At 47.5% G+C, this 14,210-nt stretch overlaps 3 protein-coding genes across 3 annotated transcripts; 2 read left to right on the top strand and 1 right to left on the bottom strand.

Annotated features, from left to right (window-relative positions):
* Positions 1 to 1,049: 1,049 nt before the first annotated feature.
* On the top strand, positions 1,050 to 4,169 carry SYF2 (SYF2 pre-mRNA splicing factor). The gene is made up of 7 exons (XM_056332340.1): positions 1,050 to 1,666; positions 1,765 to 1,887; positions 2,309 to 2,434; positions 2,663 to 2,780; positions 2,901 to 2,991; positions 3,582 to 3,680; positions 3,777 to 4,169. Exons 1-7 carry the CDS (start codon positions 1,379 to 1,381, stop codon positions 3,940 to 3,942), a joined length of 1,011 nt encoding a protein of 336 aa, XP_056188315.1. The 5' UTR covers positions 1,050 to 1,378; the 3' UTR covers positions 3,943 to 4,169.
* A 715-nt stretch (positions 4,170 to 4,884) lies between these two features.
* RSRP1 (arginine and serine rich protein 1) lies at positions 4,885 to 9,788 on the bottom strand. The gene is made up of 6 exons (XM_056332339.1): positions 9,591 to 9,788; positions 9,437 to 9,492; positions 7,642 to 8,271; positions 7,157 to 7,311; positions 5,859 to 5,942; positions 4,885 to 5,408 (listed from the first exon to the last, which is right to left on the bottom strand). The coding sequence occupies exons 1-6, from the start codon at positions 9,677 to 9,679 to the stop codon at positions 5,226 to 5,228; spliced, it is 1,197 nt and encodes a 398-aa protein (XP_056188314.1). The 5' UTR covers positions 9,680 to 9,788; the 3' UTR covers positions 4,885 to 5,225.
* Positions 9,789 to 9,957: 169 nt separating this feature from the next.
* TMEM50A (transmembrane protein 50A) lies at positions 9,958 to 13,515 on the top strand. Its single transcript, XM_056332189.1, has 7 exons — positions 9,958 to 10,087; positions 10,470 to 10,582; positions 10,987 to 11,099; positions 11,496 to 11,563; positions 11,770 to 11,862; positions 12,704 to 12,764; positions 13,037 to 13,515. Exons 2-7 carry the CDS (start codon positions 10,490 to 10,492, stop codon positions 13,080 to 13,082), a joined length of 474 nt encoding a protein of 157 aa, XP_056188164.1. The 5' UTR covers positions 9,958 to 10,087; positions 10,470 to 10,489; the 3' UTR covers positions 13,083 to 13,515.
* Positions 13,516 to 14,210: the final 695 nt, after the last annotated feature.

Here is a 14,210-nt window from a genome sequence, read left to right as displayed (position 1 = left end):
CCCATTCTTTGCCCCAGTCTGCTCTGTTTGACAGCACTGGCTTCACTAGGTTGGGTTTCTGGATTTTTTTCCCTCTGACTTGACTCCTTGCTGGGTAACACTGTATTTGATATTTTTAATCACTCAGCATGCATCAGAGTTTGGCAGCAGAAGAAAGTGGAGTTAAAAGAGAACAGAGATAGTTCCCGTTTGCCAGGGCTGCCTGCCATTGCCACAACCCCTCATCGCTTGTGCTGCGTTTCCCTCTGCTGGAAAGTCACGAGCCGCAGCTGACAAGATCGATTTAATAAACTTATTGTCGGCTGGCAGTTAGTAACCTTACAGGGTTTGGATCATTCCTTCAGAGGAAAACAAAATTTCTGAACCCTTCTACCGTTACTGTATAAAGACATTAGAAATGCATACGCATGGATGCATTTGTACGTGCGTGTCAGTGTTGTTGATAAACCCTTACAATAAATCTACATTTGGCTTTGTAAGTCTGGAAGATCCAGGCCACGGCAGCAATATGGTGGAAATTTTTACTTTCTTTGCTCAGTGGTTGAAGCAAAACTTTCCCTTTTCTGTAAGAACTGCAGCTTTCTCCCTGAGCAAACCTGTTGCAGGTACCCCGAGTGGCGCTGGCAGGGCCGAGCGGGCAGGCAGCGCAGGCAGGGATGCCGTGGCTGGATTCCCACCCTACTCCAGGCCCGGGCGGCGCAGGCAGGGATGCTGTGGCTGGATTCCCACCCTACTCCAGGCCCGGGCGGCGCAGGCAGGGATGCTGTGGCTGGATTCCCACCCTACTCCAGGCCCGGGCGGCGCAGGCAGGGATGCTGTGGCTGGATTCCCACCCTACTCCAGGCCCTACCCTGGATCCCGCTGGTGCTTCCAGGTGAGCCCCGGCACAGCAGAGCTCAGCTGGTTCAGCTGCTTTCTTGCTTTGCCTGTAGAGTGCGCATCACCCCATCGATTCCTCAGAAGGAGAAAAAAAGGTTGATTAACAGTGTTTATTAAAGCATGGAGGCACTTCCAGCCCGCAGGAGGCTGCCGGCCCGGCCATTGGCATCCGGAATACAGGGGTAATGTAAAGACTGCTTTCCAAAGGGCTCCAAGATGCAGCGACAAGGCTTTAAATCTGCCTCCATAGGTTAAAAACCAGGAGAGTCAGTGTTTTTCATCTTCTAATCCTTGGCAGAGAGGAATGCGGCCCGCAAAGCCCGGTGCGGAAGGCCGGGCCCGGCCGCCTCAGCGCGGCCCTTAGTGAGGGCGCGCCGGGTTCCCTTCCGGCCCAGACCCGTTGACGAGGGCGGCCATCGCCCCGGCGGGAGCGCAGCCCCGGGCCTCTGCGGCTCCCAGGGGGCACAAAGCCCGGCGAAGCGCTGAGCGGCCCGGCTCGATGGGAGGCGAGCCCTTCGGCACGCTGCCGGCCCTGCGGGAGGCCCGCGGCCCGTGGCAGCCCCAGGCGCTGTGCGTGCCCCAGGCGCTGTGCGTGCCCCAGGCGGTGCGGGGAAGGCGGCGGCAAGGGGCAGCGGCTCCTCCCGCCCGCAGGGTGGCGCCCAAGCGCGGCGGCCGCTCCCCGGCAGGAGGCGAGTGCGGCCCCAAGCGGAAGCGTCTCTCGCCCGTGATGGCGGCGGCGGCGGCGGCGGCGCTGGGCGGGTTGGAGGCCCCCGCGCCCGAGGGCGAGGTGAGACGGCGGCGAGGGGGGGGGAGGGAGGGAGGGGGGGAGGGGGGGACGGCCTAACTCCTGTCCGGGGACCGGTGGCTGAGTGTGGGTTGTTTCAGGGCTCCTCGGGCTCGGAGGACGAGGCGAGGCCCACAACAGCGGCGGCGGCGGCAGCGGCGGCGGCGGCAGAGCAGAAGCGGGAGGAGCGGCTGCGCAAGTTCCGCGAGCTCCACATGATGCGGGTGCGGGAGCGGGGCCGGGATCAGGACCGGGAGTGGAGCCGGTTCCTGCCTGCGGTGCCGCAGGTCCCGGGGAGGCAGAGCCGAAGGGGCGGCTGGGGTGGCCCGGCCCGGGCGGCGCTCCCGGGGGGAGGTTGTGGCGCCGGTTCGCTGCTCCCGGCGCATAAGCGCACCCTGCCCGGTCCCGGCCCCGTCCGGCATGAACGGGCCCTGGTTGCTTCACCCCTTCGCCAAATGCAGCGTTTTGCCTGGCCTGGCCCCCTCTGGGACCGGCCCCCCGGGGCTCCCCTGTCCGTGCGGGGGTTGCCAGGGGGTCCCGTGTCCGTACCGGGGGTGCCAGGGGGTCCCTGTCCGTGCGGGGGTTGCCAAGGGGGTTCCCTGTCTGTGCCGGGGGTGCCAGGGATAACGAACCGTTCATTCCCAGAACGAGGCCCGCAAGCGGAATCACCAGGAAGTGGTGGAAGAAGATAAAAGACTGAAATTGCCAGCAAACTGGGAAGCCAAAAGAGCCCGGCTGGAGTGGGAGCTGAAGGTGGAGGAGAAGAAGAAGGTAACCAGACTGTTACAGCTCCCTGCACTGACACCGAGCCCCCCTCACAGTGGCTGGACAGGCTTGGGAGCTTATACAGGTGTTATCCCCCCAAAAAATCCATTTCTTAGACTTGTGATTATCTAAATGACTGTCCTATGCTGGAGGTTGACTGGACCGATCTAGGTAGGTTAAGTTTGATGCTTGGCCGTTATCGTTAAAACTGAACCGTTTTTTGTGCTGGGTTAGGAATGTGCAGCGAGAGGAGAAGACTATGAGCGAGTGAAACTGCTCGAGATCAGCGCTGAGGATGCCGAGAGGTGGGAAAGGAAGAAGAAAAGGAAGAATCCAGATCTAGGATTTTCAGGTAATGGCTTACCTATGGAATGGTCTGTGTTCATAGTGACAACCTTTGTTAGTCTTTAGCTGCAAACCGAACTATGAAATAAAAACCTTCACCTTGACACCAATTTATTTTCTTCCCAAGATTACGCAGCTGCTCAGCTGCGCCAGTACCAGAGGTTAACCCGGCAGATCAAACCTGACCTGGAGCAGTATGAGAAGCTCAAAGAGCAGTAGTAAGTAATTTATTTCAGTCATCCGGTGCAATCTGTGGTATTTCTAAGTTAATTAGCAAACACTGAAGACTTAACTAATTGTTTCAGCATGTGTATATTCTCACATATACTGTAACATTAAGTCTTTAAGATAATCATAAAACGCATGGCCTGGTACATCTACTCAGCAACCCCTGCTTCAGCAGTTGTGAGCAGTAGTGGTGTCATCAGTGGGAAGAAATACTTTGTCAATTAGATTATACTTAAATGCATGAGTAGATTACTCGTTTCTCTGAGCGGGTTTGGGGGGGTTTTAAGCAGCCTGGCATGATTTAAGAACAGACTGACTCGGATGAGAACTCACAAAGTTTGCATTCAGATGGATTTAGCATTTCAGTGGGTTTCTGGATCTTTTGTAGACACGTGCTAGTGTCAAAATAACAAAAAGAGGTTGAGTTTAGTATCAGCATGTTCTCACCTGAACCTTGGATTCCCACAGTTCAGTATGAGTTAAGTGCCTTGAAGGGTTACGTTAAAAATCAGACAGAAGCAGTGAGCTCTCAAAGTGATCAATACAGCTGTGTACAGTGCCGCCCCTCTCTCTTGTCCAGTGGTGAAGCACTTTATCCCACATCTGACAGTCTCCTCCACGGAACTCATGTGCCGTCTAAGGAAGGCATCGATAGAATGGTGGCAGATCTTGAAAAACAGTAAGTAAATTCCAAGATGTGTGACACAGCAGCTTTGTGTAATCAAATCCACAGGATTCACCCCCAGCTCTTCAAACACTGCCCTTTGTCTTACAGAATCGAAAAGCGTGAAAAATACAGTCGACGACGTCCCTACAATGACGATGCAGACATCGACTACATTAACGAGAGGAACGCCAAGTTCAACAAGAAGGCAGAGAGGTTCTATGGGAAGTACACGGCCGAGATTAAACAGAACTTGGAGAGAGGAACAGCCGTGTGAACCCATGCCTCAGGCAGAGCACATACAACTTAACATTGCTTGGGGGATGCAGTATCAAAAAACCCACTTTGTAGTCCTTATTAAGCCATTTTTAAAACTAGTAAGTATATTTAATGTAACACAAGTAGTTTGCATAACAACTTCAGCTGTATACAGCTTTTACTTGCTCTAACCACCTTTTCATCTGCAATTTCATGTTCTCAATAAAGTTCTCTGTTTAGAATAAACCTTGTCTTCATTCTGCAGTAGCTCAAAGTCCCCAGGAACACTTTTTTTAGTGAGAAGCAGCACGTGGCCTTTGTGAAGCAGCAGCTGGCTGTGCCCGAGGTGGGAGGTCAGCACGGAGCAGTGCGTGCACAGCACAGCCACCCCGTTACCGGCAGCAGAACGGCCCATCCTTCCTTACCAAGAGGGCAAGGGACTCTCAAGCAACCAACTTGCTGCAGAACTCCTTTAATTCTTACATGCATTTGCCAGCCTCATCTTAGCAATTTCATAATTTTAAGTTTCCAGACTGGAGCAGTGAAATTCCATTTTAATAGCTATTTCTAGGAAAAAAATCCTTTAAGCGATTGCTCCAAACGCATGCAGCAGCCCCTTTACATGCCTGCATGTTTTTCTCCATCGACCAGAGGTCACGGGCAAGGCACAGAGCCCAGTACGCTGGGCCACTAAATTCGGGTGCTCTGAAGCTACCAGCACCGTAACTTGTGTGCTGATGTCACATGAAGCCTCTGCCCATGTCACAACTGGCTTCCTGCCTTACACAGCCAGCCTGGGCAGGAACCGTTCCAGTGTAAGGGCCCACTTTCAGAAAGACATAAAAATTACCTTCTGTTGCACTTGGTGGTAACCACGTGGTAAGTGAAAGCTAAGCCTGGACACAAGCACACTGGGGACAGTCCGTACTGAGCACAGATCCAACACTCGACACGTTGAGAAGCCAGTGCAAAAACTAAACTTTATTCACTTGAAGTAAACAGTTACACAATGTAAATCAAGAGTTCAAAATAACAGCTACCGAAACTATTGTTTAGAAAAAGTTACCCACCTGTAAGTTCTAGTCCTTTAAAGCAATACAAAATATTTACAAATATACACAAGATTCCCACCTGTGGCTTCTGGATCATTGTGCTCTATATCTGAAAGAGAAACCTAAGATTCCAGAATTAAGATCTCAAAATAAATACTCGGTATGAACAAGTTTTTAACCTGATAAGAAAATTTTGTATCACTACTGAAGTGTGCATAATGCTGCAGTCAAAGACAGTGAGAAAGACAGGCTAGCGTGCCCGGAACAGTGCACTTTTAGGTGAGAAGTTTAGAAATGTTTTCTTCTCTTCCTTCTTGACAGGAACCCACTGCCCATAGGGACTTCCCTTTCTGTCATCTTCTCTGCCTGGAGAAATGGCTGGTTCTTTAACATGGCTCACTGGTTTCTGTAGTACTGGCTTTGCCATTGTATTCTGGAAAAAGAAATTTCCTTTAAAAATCCCAGAACAAGGAGGAGTGTACTAAAACCTGTCAACTTCAAGAGGTTTATCTGTACTGGTAAAACATGTTTTCTTTCCAGTTCATGGGAGACTTGATGCCTACTGAGTATCAACTAACAGACACAAGATTTGGGGAAGTTGCTTTTTCCTTAGTCTGCGTTACTAAAACATGTAACTTAAGTTCTGGTGTAAACTAGTTCTGCATGAGTCTGTAGCACAGTGCAGATGTTCAACACTATTAGGTGCTGAAAGGTCAACATTTTAAACACACTACAGCAGTGTGTTTACAGTGCTCTATCTAACCCCCCCAGGAAAGTCATTACAAAATCATTTAAGATCTTTATTTTGGCAACCAATGCTGGGAAAAGGCTAACACAGGAAGGATGAAGCACTGAACTTCCATCTTGGGAAAATCACACTTACATTAGGACTGAAAGAAATGCTTCTCGGTATGGTTGCTCTCTCCATTCCACTCTTGGTCATGTCTTCTGCTAGTCTTCGGGGTTGCTAGAGAAGAGCATGCACAGCTTAAGTGGGAGGATACATCATTCCATGCAAGTTAAGGCAGTTACTAGAGAGTATGATCTTTCTAGTAGAGTTGTTTCAGAAATTTACATCAAAAGTAGCTGGTAAGCTACTAAATACGCAATCCGATTGATGTTGAACTCAATTCAAAAAGCATTCAGTATTTTTACTAATGGCATCGACCAATTCACATGTGACCTGACACCCATGCCCCAGTTACAGTTTTAAAAAGGATTTAAATGATTCAAAGCATGGAGTGCCATACAGCACAGTCGTGGCAGAGCAAGCTGCATTAAGTTCTGCATATCCATCCTGCAGAGCCTGGGATAACAACAACAAACTTATCTGCAAGTGATGCAGGCCTCTTCTTCTGTACTCTCTCAACATCTGGAATATATTGCATATATTATGAAAGGGATGCCTGTACCATTTGTCTAAAACCCTTAGTTAAATTTACTTCCATTTGAAATAGCAGTATGCAACTGGTACAAGTTATTGCAGTTTTGTACTAACCATGAATCAGATTAACGCACTGTAACAACACAGCCAAACTAAAATTCAGGTTTAAGCTGCTCAGGTTTCTCCCTCCCTTAAAATTCACAGCAGCTACAGCCCACAAATCCCTTAATTACCAACAGATTTTCTTCATCATGTCTGGAACCATAGTCATGATTTCTATAAGACAGAAATAAAGTATGTAAAATGCATTGTGTGCTTGGGTATGTAATTTCTGGGAAACAGTTTGTTGCACATGAAAAGCTTTTAACAGTTAAAAAGGGAAAAAAAAATTTAACCTTTAAGAAAAACTCCACACTAAGTCTGGTAAGAAGACTCCTTGTTTTAGGTCAGAAACACATGAACTAGTGTAATTAATGGCCAATATCCTATTAGAAGAACAACTCAAAAAAAACAAACTACATTCACCTCTCCTTTCCAACCTGTCAGGACTGGAAAGCCTGCACGTACTCAGTGGATTAACCACTTCCTAAAAAGAGTTGATAGTATTTTCAGCTTATTGCAAAGTCTACAGTGGTTTCTAGAGCAGATTCAGCATTCTGGTAAATCTGCAGGTTTTGTTCAAGGGTTTGCATTCATAACCACAAACCCAACAGTTAAAAGCTATAACACATCCATGCAGATGACAAGTTTTAAGAAGTGTTTACCTTTTCATTGAGAATACTCCTGTTCATACTTACCGCAGCTGACTCTCCAGGGTCTTCATGATCTTGTTTTTCATTTTTTATCTCTTTGGTAGGAGAAACAATCCTCAAGCTTGCTGGCAAGACTATGTTATCAGTTCCCAGAGCTTTTGCAGCATTAGCTTTCGCAATTTCCAGGAGTTCCCTCTTGTCTGCAGAGGGGAGGAAAAAAAAAAAGCATCTTCTGTTTAAATCAGTATGTGCCTACTCATACAAGCCTAAAAACTGCAGGTTTACTATCACTACACCTACATAAGCATCAGCTGTGATGAAATTTCCTAACAACTTGGGAGATTCAGCTTCAGTTGAAACACAAAGAATATGCTCTGAACTATTTTTTTTTAGACAGATAACCACGCAGATATTTTGTTCCACATCACCATTACCAGTTATGCTTTATAAAGCAAGTAAACAGATGAGAATCTGACAGGTTAAAGTAAATTGTATGTTCTGAGGTTCTCACACAAGAGTCAAGAAAGTACCTTTTTCACTCAAATGGAGAGGTGACCTACTCCGAGATCTTGTTCTTGACCTGCTTCTCCAGCTCCTGTAAGCTTCAAGATATATTGTTCGCCCAAACCCGTAGTATCTTCGGCCTCTTGATCGTGATCTGCTTCTCGAATAGGACCTTCTGTAATACGATCTTCCACGGGACCACGACCTACTGCGTGATCTATACCTTGGAGGAGAGCGGCGGTACCACCTGTAGTGCCTGGCATGGTGCCTTCCTCGGTACCTCATAGAGCCGCGTGATCTCGACCAGCTTCTGGAATATGAACGTGAGTATCTTCTGTACCTTCGGGAACCACTTCTTCTAGCCCATGACCTTGATCTGGATCTGGACCGGCTCCAGCTCCTTGAGGAAGCTGAAGAGGAACTACTTGAACTGGACCGTGAACTGCAAGAGGATCTGCTAGATGACCTTGTCGATGACCTGTCACAGCTCCTCTTGGATCTCAGAGACGACTCTCTTTTCTTTGGTGAGCTGAGGGTTAAGTCATCCATGCAGCCTGTCATGTCATCAGTTTTCCTAACCACCGTTTTCTGCACGCCAGTACTTTCAGAAGCTGGTTCCGTTTTTATTGTTGTTCTGCAACACCCGGTCTCTGTTCCTGTTGTGGGTGGGGAGGAGGAAGTTCATCATTTATATGCATCAAGTCATTTATACAGCAACAACATACATTGTGACACGCAGGCAAAAAGGTCAAGGATAATTAAACACACCAACAATTGTCATCCAGTTTATCAGCATTTTTTGCGCGTGACAGTTAAGTTTCCTCATTTCCTCTCCTGTAGCCAGTCTTCTATAGGAGATTTAAAAAACGCTTCACTTTAAACCATGGGTAGTTCTGTGCAGAGTTTTGAAGAGAGGTTTGTTTGTGATACCCTTCATTTGCTAGGTGAGCACACACCTTTTGTAAAAGGCGTATAAGACAGTATCTTTCCTCCTCCGGACAGAATTTTCAAGGAATTTTATCTTCCATCTATTCTAAATGCAGCCTGTTGCATCTACAATGCAATGTAACCATTTGCCTTCCAGACCAGTATAAATTTGACAGTTTTCGTCTGCAGTTGTACGTAAGTTTTTTCCCCCCAACAGGGAGGAAAAAGAAAAAAATAGTACCTTCGAGGTACAAAGCAGCCACTTCCAAATCTCGAGTGTATCACATTACAAAACTATCTGCACAACGCTGCACGCCTCCCAGCAGCGCATAGAGCAAGCTGCTATTAAAAACATTCTACGTAGCCACTGAAAAACACAGCTAATGGATTCACTGGACGTGACCTGTACAGAATCTAAGACTTGTTAAGGTTATATATTAATAAATAAAATGGCTGTCCCCCTAGCGGCAGCCATTTTATAATTACAAAGGTTACTGTAATCTAGGGCGTAATTATCTGATCATCAGGACTTAAACCCTGCGCTACGTCACCACTTTACAGTTTAAGGAAGCTTGCTCTGTCACAAAATGTGTATTTAGCGTTCACTGTAAACCTAAGTTACCAAATCATTCTTAATGCCTTACTGAAATCTGTAACTAGGTCCCACAGACGTTTGCAACAAGCATTCCCCTTACTGAAGGGAAAGTTTCACCGCTTCACCTCCACAAGGGCCAAGGTCACGCAGAGGGCACAGGTAAAACAAGACAATGTGGCCTCCAACACCCCCAACAGGTTTCCAAGCCCGGGAATACCTGGCACCCCAGCGCACCCTCACACCCCCGGCCGACCCACCGGGCCGGCACCGGCCGTCAGAGGCGGTTTGCGGGCACTTACCGCTGGGAGCCGCCGGGCACCCCCGGTGCTGGTTGCCGTGAGGCGTCTGCGCGCTTCTGTAATAAAAAAAAAAACCAGCGTGAATAATGTGTCCCCTCAGCGCGGCCAGCGGAACCTGCCCCCCTCCCAGCACCCCGAATAACCGCCAGCTCACCGGCCGCAGCCCGCCGGGCTCCCCCCGCACGGGTCCTGCTCCAGCGGCGACGCCTGAGGAGACAGCCCCGCTTCGTGAGTCACCCCCATAGCGAGCGGCCAGACCCCTCCGCAACCGCGATACAGCCACAACAAGACGCAGCCCTGACAGAACCACCGCCCGCTCCCGCCACCCAGCAGCGACTGAGAGCGGCCGAGAAACTTCCAGAAACGTAACCACCCCCCCGCCCCCCACCCCCCGGTTACGCAACGGGCTCAGGGCGCACGCGCAGCGCCTCAGCCCCCGCCCCGCCCGCCCCCCTCCCCAGCGCTGCGGCGCATGCGCACCACGAGCCGCACGGAGCGGGGGGGAGGGGGTGCGCACCCGGCGCGCCGGCGCGGGCGGCCGCGCGGTCTCGTGACTGCGCCGGGGGGCGGCGCATGCGCGGTGCGCGGCTGGCGGCGGGGCGGGGGGGCCGGTGCGCGCGCCGGGAGCCGCCGGTTGTTCGCCGCCCTGAGGTAAGCGCGGAGGCGGTGTGGGGAGCCGGCCCCGGGCGCGGCGGGACGCTTGGCCGCCGCCTTCTCCTCTTTCGGAGTGGTCGCGGCCCCGCTGGATACCCCCGGCCTGGGGTGCGGGAGGGCGGTGGGGCCCCGTCCGAGGGCTGGGCGGCGGTGCCTCCGCCTCCGCTCTGAGGCTGCCGCTTCTCCAGCGATTTGGTGGTGGGTGCTGCTGGCCACGCTGTCAGCTGCTCCCTTCCCTAGGGAAGGGGCCTTGGCTGTGGGATTTTCAGGTGGCGTTGAGCAGTTCTGACCTGCTTTGCGAACTGCGCGTTGTTGCGTGCCAGCTCTTGATGTGTGATGAGTTTCCCCTTCGAAATAAACGTCTCTTTTTCTTCTGTAGTTCTTCAGAGCCCAGAAAAAATGTCAGGTTTTCTTGAGAGCTTGAGGTGCTCGGAGTGTGTTGACTGGGGAGAGAAAAGAAACACGATCGCTTCTGTTGCTGCAGGAGTGCTGGTGCGTACGGCTTCTCTTACATTGCTTTTGGGCTTTTTTAGATGTTGTCAGCTGTCGATGAGCTAAAAATTATTAGCTGTTTGAAGGTAAAAGGAAGAACAGGGATACGTTATCCTTGTGTGTAGCAGCAGGGTTAAGGATGAAATGTGTTCTGGGTGTTTGCATCTGTGTATTCCTTAAGTTTTGTAGCTCCAACCCATGTAATAACTGTTGGAGCAGGTAAATCTCTGGCTTTGCATTTAACCTCATTCCTAAGTTGATAGCAAAGTTAGGTATGCTATCAGTTGACACTGGGCTGGAGACTGTAAGAATGATTTTATAAATATTTTTTTCTAGAGCAGTCTTATACGTTGTTAAAAGCCCGTATTTTAAGCTATTGTGCTCTTTTTTTTCCTTTCTAATAGTTTTTTACAGGTTGGTGGATAATCATAGATGCAGCTGTGAAGTACCCTAAAGTGGAAGACTTCAACCATTCATACCATGCTTGTGGGGTTATAGCCACTATTGCATTCCTAATGTAAGTGTCATTTCTTGATCAGAGCTGCATACCCCTAGAACTTATTTTGCGCAATTAATAAAAGAACGTATAGTCTTTAAGTGGAGAGGTAACCAAGAATAACAAATCAAGCTACTATCAGAGTATCTCTAATATTTGTCTTACACTTACTGATACAGTAAGGAACCTTTTTAAAAAATCAAGCGTGTTGTAGAAGTCCAAGTCTTATTAGCCTCTGGAGAAATGCTTTTTTAAGTTTTAGTCTTGTCCCTTTTTAAAAAAAAAATACCAAAAAATACAACATCATCCTTTTTAGGTAGGTTTTTGAGAAGTCTCATATTTTTCCTGTTGTTTTATAAACATTTACTTCTGGCTTTACCTGTGTTTACCCAGTTTTATCCTGGTTTGCTTGTACAGGATCAACGCGGTGTCTAATGGACAGGTACGGGGTGACAGTTATAGTGAAGGCTGTCTGGGACAAACAGGTACGGTGCTCTACGCTGTTGTGTAGCAATAGATCTGTGAAGCCATTCAGTCTTGGAAGAGGGGTAGGAGCTGTACCAGCGCACGCGTTGCGTGTCTGCATGTAGCTCTGTGTGTCATGGAAGGTGCTCTGAAACAAAAGCATGCTGAAAGTCACAAGCATCCGTACTGGGGCAGAGGCACAGAACATCCATGTGTCTTTTTTAAGGTGCTCGGATCTGGCTGTTCATTGGGTTTATGATGGCTTTTGGATCTCTGATTGCTTCCATGTGGATCCTTTTTGGAGGCTATGTTGTTAAAGGTAAGATACAGTGTAGAATGTGACCTGATTCATTTTTGGAAGTTCTAAGTATTTTAAATTACTAGTGAATTTTAGAACTTATTTTTAGATCATTTCTAGGCAGGCCCAGTTTTAACATTTTCATTGCATGTGCACCACTATTCTATACTATCTGCTATTACGTGGACTGATTTTACCTACTACTAAGTCACAACTAGCCTTGCTACAAACACCGGTCTTGGTCAACTGGGAACCGTACTGATATAATTAAACTGCTGCAGTTACATGGGAATAACTCCCTGGGTGAACACTAATTCCCAGAACAAAAATTACTGATTTTGTGCAAATTACTCCCAAAGCCTGTACGCCAAATTAGCAAAAAGGAAAAAAATAAATTTAAATTAATACTTCAACACGTACCATGGTAACAGTTTTGAGAAAGACATGAAAAATGCAGTGTATTATCTTTGTTTTTCAAAAGGAAGTTAGGTCGCTTAAGTAAATGTAAAAATATTACTTGTACCTGGAGCTGAAGTGAATTTCAGACTAGTCAGGCCACACCGGTAGTTTTGTTTAATTTACATTCTCATCAGCTTTGGCCTTACTCAATTCACAGGGAATTTTCAAGGAAACCTGGGTGCGTTAGTTGCATTGCAGTGCTAATGCGCAAATATCCGTACGTAAATTAAACCGCCCACAGCAGGGGGGCTGGAACTGGATGATCTTTAAGGGCCCTTCTGACCCAGACTATACTGTGATCTTTGATAACATGGTGCGGTTTAGTGCTTCTGAAATGTTGGAGATGGGCTATGCTTGAAAATTACTTCAAAAAAATTTATGGCGATTTTTTTTCTTTTGTTAGAAAAACCAATAGTATACCCAGGAATAGCTGTGTTTTTCCAGAATGCGTTCATCTTTTTTGGGTAAGGCTATCTTCCTTTGTTCATTTCTTATCTGAAACTTGCTGTAATCTGCTTTGGTTTTTTTTCTTAATGCCTGTTTTATAATTAGACATGTGTGAATAAACTGCTAGTAAAGGCAGTAGATCTCGGGGATCTGTCTGCATAGGTTTTGTTGCAGGACCAGGAACTGGCTACAGACACTACAGCTCGCTCCCTGAAATCATGTATTGAAACTACTGGGCATTTGATTTGCTCCATGATGTACTCATGTCCCTTTATTCTGTTTTAAACAGAGGACTGGTCTTCAAATTTGGTCGCACGGAAGATTTGTGGCAATGAACACGCCTGTGGAAGTGCGTTGGCCATCCTGGTTTTTTTAACTGCACGCTCCCAGAATTTTGTAAAACCATTTTGTAAACGGTGACCTTCAATTATGTCTAAAGCTAAACCAAGGAAACCTAAATCACAGCACTAGAAATTCTGGTTCTTCTATGTTCGGGTTTTTTTTTTTAAACTCTTGTATGTTGATTTAAATGTTGTAATGTTTTTGACAAATGTAAAATTGCTACAGCAATGGAAGTCACTTTTATGATACCATGTTTGCTACAGGTAAATAGTATAGTGGAAAATGGATGTATTTAACCAGCTGTTTCTATGACATTATTTACAAACCTTACAAGACTTACTAAAAATGCTCTAAAACAACTTTTTAACATATATTTATTAAATACTTCCTGTATCTGGACAATATAACCATTTCTTCAATTTAAAATTTACTGGTGTGTGGCTTTTCTTGCATAATATGGAACTATGCTGCTTTGAGATTTTTTTTTTTTTGCTCCTCTCCCTGAATATTTAATTTATCCTATGGCGATAATGAAGGAGTCTCTGGTGAGTAACAACGTACTGTTGCTGTGGATAGTGCAGAGGCACGAGTACAAATGACATAGTGGCTCTAGATGGAAGTAGCTCGTCCACAAAGCTTGCTGTCAACTATTGTCTAACTCCTGTTAAAAAAAAAAAAAAAAAAAAAGGAAGAGTGCTTTTCAGATCAGACTTCTCTCTTTGCCGAAGAGTACTCCTCAGACCAGGCACGGTCGCTTCCAGGGAGAATTTTGATCCTGTATTTGCCCCTTCCTCTGCATTCACCTGGGCTAGTTGCTCAAGAAATCAGTGATGAGAGAGATGGGGCGGGGGGAAGGGAGGGAGTAAAATACGATTCCTTAAAAGCAGTCCTGCTAGAAAGCAGCCATTTCTGTTGCAGAAGTTGTGTTTGGGTGGTTGCTGGGAAGTTAAGGAGCACAAACTGAGCCTGGATTACACCGCTACACAGGTCGCAGCGTGTTAATGGTGAGGTAAGGTAACTGCGGAGGTGTGTGTCCAGGCTGAGCGTCACCGCCAGCCCGTGGGAGCCGTGGGCAGCTGATAGATCAGGCAGATCACCGGCTGGTTTGTGTCTGGGAATCA

This window comes from Falco biarmicus, chromosome 3, assembly GCF_023638135.1.
Source record: "Falco biarmicus isolate bFalBia1 chromosome 3, bFalBia1.pri, whole genome shotgun sequence".
NCBI classification, from domain to species: Eukaryota; Metazoa; Chordata; class Aves; order Falconiformes; family Falconidae; genus Falco; species Falco biarmicus.
Note: the sequence above shows the minus strand (reverse complement) of the source record. Positions and strands in the feature narration are given on the sequence as shown.

What these genes read in the sequence shown, in the direction of transcription:
- SYF2 (XM_056332340.1), top strand. Translation starts at nt 1,379, where the DNA reads ATGGGAGGCGAGCCCTTCGGCACGCTGCCGGCCCTGCGGGAGGCCCGC. An exon ending in AGGTGGAGGAGAAGAAGAAG is followed by an intron (nt 2,435 to 2,662) that starts GTAACCAGACTG and finishes GTGCTGGGTTAG; the next exon opens with GAATGTGCAGCGAGAGGAGA. An exon ending in TCCAGATCTAGGATTTTCAG is followed by an intron (nt 2,781 to 2,900) that starts GTAATGGCTTAC and finishes TTTCTTCCCAAG; the next exon opens with ATTACGCAGCTGCTCAGCTG.
- RSRP1 (XM_056332339.1), bottom strand. Translation starts at nt 9,679, where the DNA reads ATGGGGGTGACTCACGAAGCGGGGCTGTCTCCTCAGGCGTCGCCGCTG. An exon ending in ACCCTGGAGAGTCAGCTGCG is followed by an intron (nt 5,943 to 7,156) that starts GTAAGTATGAAC and finishes GCTCTTCTCTAG; the next exon opens with CAACCCCGAAGACTAGCAGA. An exon ending in GCATTTCTTTCAGTCCTAAT is followed by an intron (nt 5,409 to 5,858) that starts GTAAGTGTGATT and finishes TTCTTTTTCCAG; the next exon opens with AATACAATGGCAAAGCCAGT.
- TMEM50A (XM_056332189.1), top strand. Translation starts at nt 10,490, where the DNA reads ATGTCAGGTTTTCTTGAGAGCTTGAGGTGCTCGGAGTGTGTTGACTGG. An exon ending in AGGCTGTCTGGGACAAACAG is followed by an intron (nt 11,564 to 11,769) that starts GTACGGTGCTCT and finishes GTCTTTTTTAAG; the next exon opens with GTGCTCGGATCTGGCTGTTC. An exon ending in AATGCGTTCATCTTTTTTGG is followed by an intron (nt 12,765 to 13,036) that starts GTAAGGCTATCT and finishes TGTTTTAAACAG; the next exon opens with AGGACTGGTCTTCAAATTTG.